Consider the following 16580-nt stretch of genomic DNA (forward strand, 5'->3'; position numbering starts at 1 on the left):
TCCAAGGGAAAAGGGAAACATTAGTGTTTAATAAAACATCCAGGGAAGATGTCTGGGGTTTTCTTGAAGGAAAAAGATTCCTTTCTCCCCACCTCCTCTCTCTGCCACCCTCCCCCCCCCCCCGCCCCCCCGCAAAGGACAACGCAATTGGATCAAACAAAATTCTTGGGGAAAGATAAGTAAATCCAGAGAAGCTAAAAAGGACTCTAATTACCAGCTATTATTTTTTTAAATGAAGGGTGTCTCCTAGTCTCTCTAAAGATGCCCTACAGCTTGATGTATAGGCTGGGCTGACCAATTAAACTAAGAATAGAGAAAGGCAAAAGGATTTTGAAGATTTGAAGATTTACTTACCTAAACTGTATTAGTAAGAAATCCTCAGGTCCCAGAGTCAGAGAATATGAATAATAATAATAACAATGATGGTATTTGGTAAGCACTCACTAAGTACCAGGCGGTGTGCTAAGCACTGGGGTAGATACAAGTTAATCAGGTTGGGCACAGTCCCTGTCCCACATGGGGCTTACTGTCTCAATCCTCATTTTACAGATGAGGTAACTGAGGCACAGAGAATAATGATGGTATTTGTTAAGTGCTTACTATGAGCCAGGCACTGCACTTACCACTGGGGTGAATACAAGCCAATCAGGTTGGACCTAGTCCTTGTCCCACGTGGAGCTCACAGTCTCAATCCCCATTTTACAGATGAGGAAACTGAGGTACAGAGAAGTCAAGGGATTTGCCCAAGGTCACACAGCAGACAAGTGAAGTAGCATGACTACAACCCAGGTCCTTCTGACTCCCAGGCCCATGCTCTGTCCACTAGCTCATGCTCTATCCACTAGGCCATGCCGCTTCTCCTCTGAAATGCTTCCTAGCTCCTGAGGGTTAGCAGCTCCTTTCACGGACAAGGTTGCCTGAATCTTGTCTTGAAGACTCACTTCCCTCTTGACTGTTAATTCGTTATGGGCAGGGAACGTGTCTACTAATTCTGTTGCACTGTATGCTCTCAAGCAGTTAGTACAGAGCTCTGTACCTATTAAGTGCTCAATAAATACCACTGATAGGTTGATTGATTCTGGGCCCATTTTAGAGCTCATTCTTTCATTCAATAGTATTTATTGAGCACTTACTATGTGCAGAACACTGTACTAAGCGCTTGGAATGTACAGATCGGTAACAGATAGAGACAGTCCCTGCCCTTTGACGGGCTTACAGTCTAATCAACCATTTGGCTTCCTTACTCTACAGATCCAAAGGGAGTGGGTTTTTCACTAGATGACACCACCATATTATGTTGACAGCATTTTTTAAAGTATTTGTATTTGTAAAGTGCTTCCTACGTGCCAGGCACCATAGTAAGCTCTGGGGTAGATATGGGACAGTTGGGTTGGATATAGTCCGTGTCCCACCCAGGGCTCCCAATTTTAATCTCCCTTTACAGATGAGTTAACTGAGGCCCAGAGAAGTTAAGTGACTCACCCAAGATCACAGAACAGACAGCGTCAGATAGGGATCAGGACCCAGCATTCATATGGGATAAAGTGCAAGCGTTCATTTCTCTCTAAAGTCCTTTTCTCTTAGTGTGGAAATGATAATGGGTAAGCAGTGGTGATCAGGACTTCAGACTGCAAGCAAAACCATAACCCATGAATAATAGGCAATATACTACTTTCTCCCCGGGGGGACCTGGACAGGTCATTTCCAACCGGGCACAAAACAGTCTCTAGGATCACCCTCTCTTTCAGGAACTTCATCTGAAGCAACCCCACTGTTCTCTGTGGTTTTCCTTCTTGGGCTTCTCTCATGTGACTTTCTTTAACTCTAGCAAACTTGGAGATCCCCTGATTTCTCATTCTTCCTATTATTTTGATTTTGCCCTAAAGAGGGGGAGGTTTTCATGATCTCTCTTCTCTTGAATTCCCATTCCTCATCCATCTGATCCAGCTGTAAACCCTTCTGCTGGGCTTGCAGATGATAGGCACGGCACTCAGCTTCAGCTCTGTTGAAGCGAAACAGAAAGACATGGTGTTAAACCATTTTCCAGGTGAAAAATCCTTAATGTCTCTGAATCCTCACCTCCCTCCTTCGCTTAACTGAGTGGGTGTGGTCCAACTGGGCTAAAGGCTTCTTAATCTATTAGCTCAGGTGAATGAGTCCCAGTCTCCCCGACTCTGTTTTTCTTTCCAATATTAAAAACACAAAACAAAAAAACAGTGAATCCAGTGTCTGCTAATTAGTTCTCTGGTTTTATTTTGCTTACATTTTTCAAATTGAATGCCAAGCCCAACTCAAAAATGCACAACTTCCCCCTTTATGTGGTACACTTCTGGCCAAAGGGAGTTTATTTACCACAGAATCAGAGTGAATATTCTTTACATGTTTTGGATAATACCAACAAGAATGACAATAATAATAACAATAATGGTATTTGCTAAGCGCTTACTATGTATCAGGCACTATAATATGCACTAGGGTGGATACAAGCAAATCGGGTTGGACACGTGTGGAGCACAAAGTCTCAATTCCCATTTAAAGATGAGGTAACTGAGGGCCAGAGAAGTGAGGTGACTTGCCCAAGGTCACACAGCGGACAAGTGGCAGAGCCGGAATTAGAACCCATGACCTTCTGATTCCCAGGCCCGTGTTCTATGCACTATGAATGTTGTTAAAGGATAACAGAATATTCTTTTGATAATGCATGTCTGTCTGGACACAAAGGGATACAGTGGTGGAATGAATGGCTTTCACACCAAAGCTGGAACAACTGCTAGGTCTCAATAGAGCACCATGATGAGCAGATTTATTCACCAATTGGAAATGCATATGGGATCCCATCAGGTGGAAGGGGAGAGACAAGCGGTGTTGTTCACCAATCAGATCTGGACAGGAGATCCATAATAACAATAATAATAATAACAATGTTGGTATTTGTTAAGTGCTTACTATGTGCAGAGCACTGTTCTAAACCCTGGGGTATACAGGGTAATCAGGTTGTCCCACATGAGGCTCACTGTCTTAATCCCCATTTTACAGATGAGGTAACTGAGACCCAGAGAAGTTAAGCGACTTGCTCACGGTCAGACACCTGACAAGTGGCAGAGCTGGGATAATAATATTAAGAATAATTGTGGTATGTAAGTGCTTACTATGTGCCAGGAACTTTACTAAGTGCCGGAGTAGATACAGAGTAATCAGGTTGGACACAGTCCCTGTCCCATATGGGGTTCACACTCTCAATCTCCATTTTACAGATCAAGTAACGGGGGCACAGAGAAGTTGAGTGATGCCCACTGTCACACAGCAGACAAGTGGCGGAACTGGATTAGAACCCAGGTCCTTCTGACTCTCAGGCCCATACTCTATACATTAGGCCACACTGCTTCTTACATTCCCCTCCATCACGTGGCTAGGGTGACACAAATAGATTTCCTTGCCGATCAGATCCGGACATAGGATCCATCAGGTGGAGGGGAGGGATGGGAAGCCTGGTAGAACCCAAGTTTCCAAAGGTGATCAAAAACCTTTTGTTTTCAAGTGAGTCAAAGCCTTGAACAATCCACCAGACTGCCATGTACCTAGTGTAAGTTGTATAATAATAATAATGATGGCATTTGTTGAGCCCTTACTATGTGCAAAGCACTATAAGCGCTGGGGGGGATACAAGGTGATCAGGTTGTCCCACGTGGGGCTCACGGTCTTCATCCCCATTTTACAGATGAGGTAACTGAGGCCCAGAGAAGTTAAGTGACTTGTCCAAAGTCACACAGCTGACAAGCGGCGTAGCTGGGATTGGAACCCATGACCTCTGACTCCCAAGCCCGTGCTCTTTCCACTGAGCCACGCTGCTTCTCGCGTGACTTCGCAGGAACACAAGGCCTTTCAGGGACACAGCCTCTGAGATAGGGAAGAACTGTCTGTACAAATATTTGAATCGGTTTTGGAAGACAAGGAGTCCAAAAAACATGCTGGATTAATTGACATTAACTTGCTAATAAAGCATTGGGGGATTTTTGTATTTCTCTATGTTCCCTCTGTATCTTTCTGTGTCCCTCCCTTCTTTCTCATTCCTTCCACACATTTCACTCCTTGACTACCACACTACTCATTGGGCCTCTTTCCTCATCTCCCTCTCTCCTTCCTGGGACTCCCTCTCCCTTCCTATTTGACAGACCACAACTCTCCCCATCTTCAAAGCCCTGTTAAAATCACATCTCCTCCAGGAAGCCTTCCTCGACTAGCTCTCATGTCCTCTCCTTAATCTTTTTCCTTTCTGTGTCATCTATCCTGTTGAGTTCAGCCCCCTAAACACTTGGGTACTTACCCTACTACATACACACAACACACAATTTATGTACATATCCATATACTCTGCTACTTCCCCTACATGAAGACTGTTTTAATGCCTATCTCTCCTGCTTATTTATAAACTCCTTGAGAGCAGGGATTAGGCCTACTTACTCTTTTGTATTCTCTAATGGGCTTAGTAAGTGCTCTGCACAGAGTAAGGGCTCAATTAATACCATTGATTGGTTGATTCCAATACTGCTATTTATCCTTCCCTCCTACAACAGTGATCTGGTCTGCCTTTCCCTCTCCCCTGTCCCTATCCCCACAAATATTCATACATGGATGCAGTAGCCTTGTGAATAATAATAGTAGTTATGATTGTGGTATTTGTTAAGTGTTTACTATATGCAAGGCACTGTGCTAAGTGCTGGGATAGATACAAGATAATCAGGTCCCACATGGGGCTCAGAGTTTAAGTAGGAAGGAGAGCAGGTATTAAATCCCCATTTTGCAGATGAGGGAACTGAGGAATGGAGAAGTGAAGTGACTTGCGCAAGGTCACACAGCAGGTAAGTGAAGGAGCCAGGATTAGAACCCAGGTCCTCTGACTCCTGAGCCCATGCTCTTTCCAATAAGCCGTACTGCTTCTCCAGGGTACCAATGTACAGCGAACACATATCTGGCTCGGTGTGTTTTAATGCCAAGGGGTTGGGACATGGAGGTGTTGGGGTAGAATGGGAAGTAGCTATTTATTCCCCATTGTATAAAACCATATGGGAGAACCCCCAAATTGAGTTTTCAGATTCTGTTCCAGGGTTAACCCAGCAGATAGAATTGAGCCCACAAATTGGAAAATGCATGATGGAGTAACTAAGTTTGTGTGAACAAACCTTTAAGAAGATCAAGATAGTAAAGATTCACAGAAAGGAGGGGTCGCTCTTATATCTAAAGAACAACTTGCCTGAAGGATCAGGAGAGAGATGGAAAATTTTTCTCTCTCTGGCCTTTTCAGAGACACTGATTGATCTCTCCAGAGATGCTGATCCAGGCCTCTTATCGCTAGAGTAGCAGACCTGTCCTTTGGTCTAAATATGGCACTGAGGTTTGTGAAATGGTAACCTCATGGATTGAGTATCATTGAGAGAAGACTTTCCTGCTCACTTGAGCACTGGGGCTGTCAAAATATAGAAGGGTATTTTTTCTAGTCCCCTTCAATCAATCAATCGTATTTATTGAGCACTTTCTGTGTATGGAGAAAATCCGAGGGTGACACAGAAGGGAATGGGAGAAGAGAGGATATGAAGCCGTAGTCAGGAAAGATCTCTTGGAGAAACTGTGCTTTCAATAAGGTATTGAAGGTGGGGAGAGTAATTGTCTGTCAGGTAAGAAGAGGGAGGGTGTTCCAGGACAGAGGCAGCATGGCACAATGGATAGAGCACGGGCCTGAAAGTCTAATCCTGGCCCAGCCACTTGTCTGCAGTGTGACCTTGAGCAAGTCACTTCATTTCTCTGGGCCTTAGCTCATCTGTAAAATGAGGACTGAGACTGTGAGCCCCACGTGGGACGGGGTAGTGTTCAACCTGATTTGCTTGTATCCACCCCAGGACTAGTACAGTGCCTGGCACGTAATAAGTGCTTAACAAATACCATAATTATCATTACTATGTGGGCAAGAGCACCCCTGATACTTAGTAAGCCTCTGAGTATCACAGAGAGCTGGATGCATATCTGCTGCTCTTGAGGATCTCAGAGATACTTTGTTCTCTGACTACAGACTCTATCCATCTCTCCGAGGGTCCAACCCAGTGGTCTTCAGTCAAACGTTGGCTCACAGTGGAGCGGGAGAGGTTGTACCCTGTTGACATCGCTCTCTCCTTTTCTTTTCTCCCTCTTCCTCGCTCCCCACAACCCATTCCCATCTCCGCTAGACTGGAAGCTCACTGTAGATGGGAAATGTGTCTACCGACGCTGCAGAGACCCGGATGAAATAAAACTCACGTCTCTAGGAACTTGACGCAGTCTTTCTGCCCGTATATCTGGGCGATCCTTTTTGGGGTATCCCCAAAGAAGTCGGGGGCATCGATGGCGGCATGCAGAGCGTGCAGCGTCCTGAGAACTCCCAGTCTCCCCGACTCAGCCGCGAAATGGGCCGCGGTCCAACCCACGTCCGTTGTCAGGCAGGGCCGGGCTCCGTAGTCTATGAGCAGCTTCACCATCTCTGTTTGCCCTTAAAGTCCAGAGACGAAAAGGGAGACAGGATGCAATAATGGATAGAGCACGGGCCTGGGACTCAGTAGGTCATGGATTCTAATCCCAGCTCTGCCATTTGTCTGCTGGGTGACCTTGGACAACTCACTTCACTTTCAAGCACCTCTGTTACCTGATCTGTAAAATGGAGATTGAGACTGTGAACCCCACATGAGGCAGAGACTGTGTCCAACCTGATTTGCCTGTGTCCACCCCAGTGCTTAGTACAGCCCCTAGACCAAATACCACAATTAGGATGGCCATCTGGCTGGCTTTATACCAGACCATTCAGTTTTTAACCAGTCTGGCCCCCATGCATTAATAATAATCATAACTGGGTTCAGTTGTTTTTATGGTATTCATTAAACACTTATTACATGCCAGGAACTGTACTAAGTGTTGGGGTAGATACAAGATGATCAGGTTGGACACGGTCCATATCCTACATGGGCCTCACAGTCTTAATTCCCATTTTCCAGGCAAGGTAACTGATGCACAGAGAAGTGAAGTGACTTGCCCAAGGTCATACAGGAGACAAGTGGCGGAGTCGGGACTAGAACCTAGGGCCTTCTGACTCCCAAGCCCGGGCTCTATCCATTAGGACATGCTGCTCCTCTATTCATCAAGCACTTTGTTTCAAGAGCTGTCTAAGCACTGGGGTAGATACAAGTTGATTAAGTCCCACATGAGGCTCACAGTCTAAGTAGGTGGGAAAGCAGGTACTGAATCCTCATTTTGCAGATGAGGGAACAGAGGCACAGAGAAGGGGGAAGGAGTAGTATTTATTAAATGGGCAATTCCTCCTCCACATTGAAGGAAATATGCCTTCAATAGGGCTTCAAAGGTGGGGAGAGTAATTGTCTGTCGGATCTGAAGAGGAAGGGCATTTCAGGCCAGAGACAGAATGTGGGAGAGAGGTCGGCGACGTGATAGACGAGATCGAGGTACAGTCAGTAAGTTGGCATTAGAGGAGCAAAGGATGCAGGCTGGGTTGTAGTAGGAGAGCAGTGAGATGAGGTAGGAGGGAACAAGGTGATTGAGTGATTTAAAGCTGAGGGTAAGAAGTTTCTGTTTGATGCAGAGGTGGATGAGCAACCAGTGGAAGTTCTTGAAGAGTGGGGAAGCATGCACTGAATGTTTTGGGTAGAACAATGATCCGGGCAGCAGAGTCAAATACAGACGGGAGTGGGGAAAGACAGAAGGCAGGGAGGTCAGCAAAGAGGCTAATCCAGTAATCAAAGCAGGATAAAATTAACGTGAACTCAGTTTGGATGGAGAGAAAAGGGTGGATTTTAGCGATCCTGGGAAAGTCAGACTGACAGGATTCAGTGACAGATTATATATAATGGGTTGAATGAGAGAGATGAGTCAAAGATAATGCCAAGACTGAGGGAGGCAGGAAAGATGGTGGTACTGTCTCTAGTGATGGGAAAATCAGGGGGAGAACAGGTTTTGGGTGGGAAGATAAGGAGTTCTGTTTTGGACATGTTAAGTTCGAGGTGACAGCGGGACATCCGAGTAGAGATGTTTTGAAGGCAGAAGGAAATGTGAGACTGTAGAGAGGGAGAGAGATCAGGGCTGGAGCTGTAGATTTGGAAACCATCTGCCTAGAGGTGGTAGTTGAAGCCATGTGAGCGAATGAGTTCTTCTAAGGGAGTGGAAGTAGATAGAGAATAGGAGACTCAAAAATGAACCTTGAGAGACCTCCACAATTAGGGGGTGGAGGCAGAGGAGGAGCCCGCAAAAGAGACTGAGAAGGGGCGGCCAAAACGATAGGAGGAGGACCAGGAGAGGATAATGTCAGTTACTCTGAGGTTGGATTATGTTTCAGAAGAAGGGGTGGTTGACTGTGCTGAGGGCATCTGAGCCAGGATTAGAATGCAGGAGAGGCCATTGGATTTGGCAAGAAGGAGATCATCTGTGACCTTTGAGAGGGTGGTTTCTGTAGAGTGAAGGGGACAGAAGTCAGATTGGAAGGCATCAAGGAGAGAATTGGAGGAGTGGATAGGGAACTGAGGCACAGAGAAGTGAAGTGATTTGCCCAAGCTCACAAAGCAGACAAGTGGTGGTCACACAGTATGCGCTCAGGAGAAGCAGTGTTGCCTAATGTTTAGATCTTGGGCCTGGGAGTCAGAAGGACCTGCGTTCTAATCCCGGACCTGCCACTTACCTGCTTTGTCACCTTGGGTAAATCACTTCACTTCTCTGTGCCTCAGCTCCCACAGCTGTAAAATGGGGATGAAGACTGTGAGCCCCATGTGGGACAGCGAATGGTTCCAACTGATTCTCTTGTATCTACTCCAGCATCTAGTACAGTGCCTGAAGCATAATAAGTGCTTAACAAGTACCATGAAAAAAGACTATCTTCTTAATCTTAATATTTGTCTCAAAATTTTATTCACTTGAAAGGGATAGCCCAATCGGTGATCTCTATTGCCTCATGATGGAATTGGGTCAAGAGATTGATTTGGTATGTTGTTTATCTCAGACCCACCCAACTAACAAATAACATAGTGCACTTTCAAAAACCTTATCTCATTTATCTTCATAGCATTCATGGATTACTTTGTAAACTTCATTCATTCAATTGTATTTATCGAGGGCTTAATGTACTAAGTGTTTGGGAGAGTACAATATAACAAGAGACACATATAGACAATACGACAACGGACGCATTCTCTGCTCACAATGACCTTAGAGTCCAGAGGGGGAGACGGACGTTAATATAAAGAAATAAATTATGGCTACGTAAGTGAGTTCTGGGAAGGGAATGTATCTACCAATTCTGTTATATTGTAATCTCCCAAGTGCTTAATACAGTGCTTTATACATAGTGATCAATAAATACTACTGATTGATCAGGGAGATAATAATCATAATTATAGTACTTGTTAAGTGCTTACTATATGCCATGCACTGTAGTACAGTGCCCTGCACATAGTAAGCGCTCGATAAATACTATTGAATGAATAATAAGCGCGGGGTGGATACAAGAAAATCAAGTTGGACCCAGTCCCTGTCCCTTCTGGGGCTCACATTCTCAGACCCCATTTTATAGATGAAATAACTGAGAATAGAAGTTACTTGACCAAGGCCACACAGCTGAGAAGCAGTGGAGCAGGGATTAGAACCCAAGACCTTCTGACTTCCAGGCCAGGGGTTCTATCCTCTATGCCATGCTGCTTCTTATTGGGGAGAGTGGCTTTATAGAAGACTTTGAAAATGAAGAGGAATGTGGCTTGGAAGCTTTAGGGCGGGGAGGGTCCCATGCAGGTGGACAGGTGGGTGCAGTGAGTCAGCTAGGGGAGCGCCAAGAGCAAGACAGGACTGGAAAGTTAGTTTGGGGAGGACTGAAGAGTACCAGCTGAGATGTAGAAGAAGTGTGGAGGTTTTTTGATTTTGGGGGGCTTTTCTACTATTTGTTAAGCATTTACTATGTGTCAGGCACTGTACCACCTGCCGGGGTAGATACAAGCTAATCAGATTGGACATAATCCCAGTCCCACAGAGGGTCTTAATCCCCATTTTACAGATGAGGTAACTGAGGCTCTAAAAAATTAAGTGACTTGCCAAGGTCACATAGCAGGCAAGTGGTGGATCTGGGTTTCGAACCCAGATCCTTCAACTCCCAGACCTGTGCTCTTTCCATTAGCCCACACTAATTCCCTAAACACAAAGAGCTATCACTTCCTCCTTTCTCTCTCTCCCATCAACTTAATCCCACTCCTTAATCACTTAAATGTGTATCCTTATACTCAAGTGGTCCCCAGAGTATAATTTAATATCTGCCTCCCCCTGGAGCCTGTAAGCTCTTTGAGGACAGGAATTGTGTCCACCAACTGTATTGTCACATTCTCCCCCGATTAGACTGTAAGTCCCCCCCCTCCCCCCCCCGATCAGGACTGTAAACTCCCCCGATCAGACTGTAAATCCGTCAAAGGGCAGGGACTGTCTCTGTTACCGATTTGTACATTCCAAGCGCTTAGTACAGTGCTCTGCACATAGTAAGCGCTCAATAAATACTATTGAATGAATTCTCCCAAGTGCTTAGTTCAGTACTCTTCACAGAATTAAGCGCTCCATAAATAGCTTGGATCGACTGGTCGATCGATTACCTTTAATAGCAGCCCAGTGGAGCGGCGTCCTGTCGTTCCAGTCAACATCCTTGTAGTTTGGATTACAAGATCCCTTCTTCAGAATCTTTTCCACTAAATCGTAATCTCCGAGGGCGACGGCTTCATGTAGCTCTGTCATCTCCATCATCTTGGCCAGCACTTGGTCAGAGAACAATAGCACACTACCTTGGCAACTTTTCAACTCACGCCTCCCCCTGCCCGAGACCCTTTATTCATTCATTCATTCATTCATTCATTCATTCAGCCGTATTAACTGAGCATTTACTAGGTGCAGGGCACTGTACTAAGGGCTTGGAAAGTGCAATATAGAAATAAAGAGAGACAACTGTGGCATTTGTTAAGCATTTACTATGTGCCAGACACTGTTTTAAGTCCTGGGGTGGATACCAGCAAATCAGGTTGGACACAGTCTCTGTCCCTCATGGGGCTCACATTCTTTAACTCCATTTTACAGATGAGGTAACTGAGGCACAGAGAAGTGAAGTGACTTGCCCAAGGTCACACAGACAAATGGCAGAGCCGGAATTAGAAACCAGGTCCTTCTGACTCCCAGACCTGTGCTCTATCCACTAGATCACATAACCCTCTTCTTCATTCAGTTATCCCTCTGCTTCCCAACCCATTCTACTCTTTAATTATCTCTTCACAACTCTGCTCTATGTTTGCCTGGTAGATGACCTACCACAGTGAAGTAAATCAGTTCGTGTCAAAATAACCTCCACGGAAACAACTGCAGTTAACGTGTACAATCTAAAGGAGAATGTCATTACACTGAGAGGAAAAAAAGACATAATAATACACAGTCTTGTGATCATCACTGTTATTATTAGTAGTGATAATAATGATAATCACAAGACTACGTATTGTGTGTAGCAATAACAATAATTGCTGCATTTAATAGGAGCTTACTATATGCCAAGCACTGTATTAAGCACTCAGATAGATACAAGATAACTGGGTTCTACCTGGGGCTCATAGTCTCAGTAGGAGGGAGAACAGGTATTGAATCCCCATTTTGCAGATGAGGGAACTGAGGCACAGAGATATGAAGTGAATCACCACTTTGATCCCCTTCTACTGCCCCACCTTCAGAGAATCTGAGAAACTTCCTGTTCAATCAATCAATCATATTTATTGAGCACTTACTGTGTGCAGGGCACTGTAATAAGTGCCTGGGAGAATACAATATAGCAGAGTTGGTAGACATGCTCTCTGACCACGTAGCTGTTAAATACCTCCAGAAATGAAGATTCCACAAACTCCTATAAGTAAATTAGCTTTTAATTCTGTGGCAGGTCAGAATGTAGAGCATAACAGCCAGTTTATATCAGCTAAAGGATAGTTTTTCCAGTGGGGATTGAGCCGTCTGAGGACTGTTAAGACTGTAAGCTTATTGTGGGCAGGGAATGTGTATGTTTATTGTTGATCTGTACTCTCTGAAGAGCTTAGTACAGTGCTCTGCACACATGACTCAGTAATTACGATCGAATGAATTACTGTCCTCTCCAAGTACTGGTTTTGCTACTTTTTTTAATGTTGTTCATTTAAACTTTGAATTTTTTATTATTTGTAATTCATTCCTATTTTCTAGGTTTCTTTTCTTCCCCTCAATCAGGCCCCTGTGGGACAGGGGTCATATCAGTCAAATGTATTTATTTATCTTCATTTTTTTCAGAGTATTTGTTAAGTGCTTGCTATGTGCCAGGCACTGTACTGAGCACTGGGGTAGATACAAGCTAGTCAGGTTGCACACAGTCCCTGTCCCACATGGGGCTCACAGTCTTAATCCCCATTTTACAGATGAGGTAACTGAGGCACAGAGAAATTTAGTGACTTGCCAGTGCCACACAAGAGCAGACAAGTGACGGAGCTGGGATTAGAACCCAGGTCCTTCTAACTCCCAGGCCTGTGCTATTTCCATCAGGCCATGCCGCTTTCACAGTAACTTCAATCTGTAACTTTTCTCCTAAATCCTCAAGGGACGAGATCTATTGCGCTTTCTATGTGCTGCTTAACAAGATTTGGATTGAGGGCTAACTGTGCAGAACACTGTAAAAAGCGCTTGGGAGAGTACAATGTAACACAGTTGGTAGATATGTTCCTAGCCCACAGTGAATTTAGTCTAGAGGGTGAGACCAACATTAATATGAATGAATAAATTGTGGATATATATGTAAGTGCTGAAGGAGTGGTGAATATAGGGTGCAAATCCAAGTTCAAACGTGACGCAGAAGGGAGTGGGAAAAGAGGAATAGCCAAATTGTTTATCTTGTACTAGCCCTAGAGTTTACCACAGTACATAAACACAAAGTCATTTATTTTAAAATGCTACAATAATAACAAGGGAGTTTAATACTGGCATTTCTTGTCTCTTTCTTGCAAACTGCAGCCTTGTATCTTTCGCTAAATTTGGTGGACTTATCTAATTAAACGAGGTTTAGAAAAGTTGTAATCATGAAGTTCTCTGAAAATAGAAAATCTTGGGTAAAGAACTAATAGCAATCAATATTGCCTTCTTCAGCTGGACTTACTTGGTCAGATGTGAAGAGAGAAGAAACAAACTTGAAAGGATATAATGTTGTGTCACCCAGAACCGAATGCAGAGATGAAAAAATGTCCCAGCCCGCAGGACTCTTTTCTGTTGTTATTCACCATGACAACTGACTCCTCCCTCCTTAAAGCTACAAGTTCATCAGCCCAATATCAGCTTTAGGGGGAAAAAATCACTGAGACCCTAGGGGACTCTCCCCTATTCCTCCCTGAAATCATGAAATCAAGCAGTGGTATTTACTGAGCGTTTACTGGGCGCAGAACACGGCACTAAGCACATGCATAGGTCTGAATGTACCTGGTGTTCATCATGCTTTGAATCTAATGTTCCTTTAAATGAACTGCCATGGGGATAAAGAAAGGGAATTGTGATCATTGTAATGCATTTTTAATGGTATTTGTTAATCAGTAGATCGGTGGTATTTTTTGAGCACTTATTATGTGCTGAGCACTGTTCTAAGCACTTGAAAGAGTACAATACAACTGAATTAGCAGACTGTCCTTAAGGGCTTACCATGTGCCGGGTAGTATTCATAGTGCAAGGGCAGATGTAATCAGATTGGACACAGGCCCTGTCCCATGTCGGTGTCACAGTCTTAATCCCCATTTTACAGGGAGGTAAGTGAGGCAGAAAGAAGTTAAGGAACTTGCCCTAGGTCACCCAGCGGACAAGTGACAGAGCCGACGTTATAACCCAGGTTCTTCTAACTCCCAGGCCTTTGCTTTATCCACTAGGCCTCATGGCTCCTCACTTAGTCGGGAGAAAGCTTAGAGGTCTCTTTGAAACTACATTCGTTTATATGTGTACACATGTACACACATATTTAGTTTTCCTTATTACTCAAAGTAGACACTTTCGGTTGTGGGCGTTGTTTTGAGTGGAAAGGTCGGTGTAGAACTCACAATCTTAATCACACTACGCATACATAAAGGACATCTCTTGTTATGCTTTCATGTTTGTGTGCAGACCTACCTACTTGTCTCACAGTCTTCACAAAGTTTCTGTTCGAACAACCAATCAGTCAGTCAATCAGTGGTATTCACTGAGCTCTTATTATGTGCTTATTACTCTTACTAAATTAGCTACTAATCCTGTGGCAGATCCGTCTTCCCTAATGCCTAGTCCAGTGCCCTGCACCCAGTGGGCGCTCGAAGATTCTTATTCAGCATGTGCAAAACTGAGCTTCTCATCTTCCCTCCCCAAACCCGCTCCTTCCCGTGACCTTCCCATCACCACCATCATCCCCATCTCACAAGCCCGCCACCTTGGCAGCAGCTCTGACTCATCTCCGTCCTTCCAACCGCACAGTCAGTCACCGGATCCTGCAGTTCTATCTAGACAACATCACTAGAAACCACCCCTTCCTCTCATCCAAACTGTCACCTTGCTAGTCCAAGCACTGCTTGTATTCTCTCTCGACTACTGCATCAGCCTCATTCCCCACCTCCAACCTCTCCCCTGTCCAGTCCATACTTCACTCTGCTGCCCGGATCTTTTTTTTTTTTTTTAAGTGTTCTGGTCATGTCTTTCCACTCCTCAAAATCAGCCAATGGTGGCTAGACTTTAAACTCACGCTGGGCAGGAAATGCATCTGTTTCAATATTATATTATATATTATATTACATTGTACTCTCCCAAGCACTTAGTACAATGCTCTGCACACTGTAGGCACTCGATAAATACCATCAAATGTATGAATAATCCTTCTCGCTTCAAGCAGAAACATCTGACCATCAGTTTGAAGGCACTCCAATCAGGTCTCCTGCTCCAACCTAAACTAGCTCCTCTCCCACTACAACTAAGATCACACACTTTGCTTCTCTAACATCAACCTACTCAGATTCCCATCTTCAAATCTTCAAAGCCTACTCAAATCTCACCTCCTCCAGGAAGCCTTCCCTGACTAGTCTCTCTCATCTCCCCAATTTACTGCATCACCTATGCCCTTTATTCCTCACCCCGCAAGCATTTACATTGCCCCCTCTATCCATAGCACTTAGGTATATATCTGTATATCGGGTGCACAGAGTAAGTACTCAATAAATACTATTACTACTACTCCAGCACTTGGGACAGTGCTGGACATATAGTAAGTGCTTAAAAAATACAATAATAATAATAAGGTTAACGGAAAATAAAAACCTCCATGTGATAATGTGATCATCAGCATAAGGACAAAAGCTGTAAGAGATTTTCTGAGACTGTTTCCTAAGTTTTTAAAAATGTTTGAGTTCCTGCCTAGCACTCCCTCCCCCTTCACATCTGGAAAACCACCGATTTCCTCGTTTTCACCATGCTTATAAAAATAAAGAAAAAAAATCCCATCTCCTCCAGGAAGCCTTCCCTGATTAATCTCTAATCCCCAACCCGATTTTCCCGCTATCCCCACCTTTTTAATTTTTGACTGGTATTTGTTAAACGTTTACTATGTGCCAGGCACTCCCGTAAGCACTGGGGAAGATACAAACTCATTCATTCATTCGTATTGATTGAGCGTTTACTGTGTGCAGAGCACTGTACTAAGCGCTTGAAAAGTACAATTTGGCAACACACAAAATCCACATCCCATATGTGGCTCAAAGACTTAATCCCCAGTTTACAGATGAAGTAACTGAGGCACAAAGAAACTAAGTGACTGGTCCAAGGTCACTCAGCACACAAGTTGTTACACAGCGAAGTTAAGTGACTTGTCCAAGGTCACACAGCAGACACATTGTGAAGTCAGGATTAGAACCCAGGCCCTTCCGACTCCCAGGCCCCTGCTCTTTCCAAGAGGCAAGGCTGCTTCTCCAATTTCTGCCGTTTCAGTATTTATGGATCATCTTAAACACTTGTTTATTCATCTGCTTCCCCTAACCTCCTATTCCCATGCACATGGGTGGAATCTTCCTTTAAACTCATTGATCTGCCATTTATTTTAGTGTCTGACTCTTCTTCTAGATTTTAGCTCGTTTTAAGATTTTAGCTCATGCCAACAAACTCTACTGTCCTCTCCCAAGTGCTTTATACAGTGCTCTGCCCATAATAGATATTCAAATACTGTTGACTGATTACAGGACTATCTTTACAACCACACATATGGAATGGATGAGAAGCAGAATATCCGGATGGATAGAGCCCGGACCTGGGAGTCAGAAGGACCTGGGTTCTAACCCCGGCTTCACAATGTGTCTGCTGTGTGACCTTGGACTAGTCACTTAACTTCTCTGTGCCTCAGGTAGCTCATCTGTAAAGTGGGGATTAAGACTGTGAGCCCTATTCGGGACAGGGACTGTGTTCAACCTGATTAATTTGTATCTACCCTAGTGCTTAGAACAGTGCTTGGCACATGGTGAGTGCTTAACAAACACCATTAA

At 44.3% G+C, this 16580-nt stretch overlaps 1 protein-coding gene across 1 annotated transcript; it reads right to left on the bottom strand.

Annotated features, from left to right (window-relative positions):
- Nucleotides 1–1443: 1443 nt before the first annotated feature.
- On the bottom strand, nucleotides 1444–13267 carry ANKRD66 (ankyrin repeat domain 66). The gene is made up of 4 exons (XM_016227312.3): nucleotides 13205–13267; nucleotides 10653–10811; nucleotides 6289–6517; nucleotides 1444–2002 (listed from the first exon to the last, which is right to left on the bottom strand). Coding segments are annotated over exons 1-4 (567 nt in total). The 5' UTR covers nucleotides 13206–13267; the 3' UTR covers nucleotides 1444–1824.
- Nucleotides 13268–16580: the final 3313 nt, after the last annotated feature.

This window comes from Ornithorhynchus anatinus, chromosome 9 (assembly GCF_004115215.2).
Source record: "Ornithorhynchus anatinus isolate Pmale09 chromosome 9, mOrnAna1.pri.v4, whole genome shotgun sequence".
Classification (NCBI taxonomy): domain Eukaryota; kingdom Metazoa; phylum Chordata; class Mammalia; order Monotremata; family Ornithorhynchidae; genus Ornithorhynchus; species Ornithorhynchus anatinus.

Coding starts and splice junctions, on each gene's coding strand:
- ANKRD66 (XM_016227312.3), bottom strand. Junction 6,518..10,652: donor CCACTGGGCTGCTATTAAAG/GTAATCGATCGA, acceptor CTGGACTTTAAG/GGCAAACAGAGATGGTGAAG. Junction 2,003..6,288: donor TGCGTCAAGTTCCTAGAGAC/GTGAGTTTTATT, acceptor TCGCTTCAACAG/AGCTGAAGCTGAGTGCCGTG.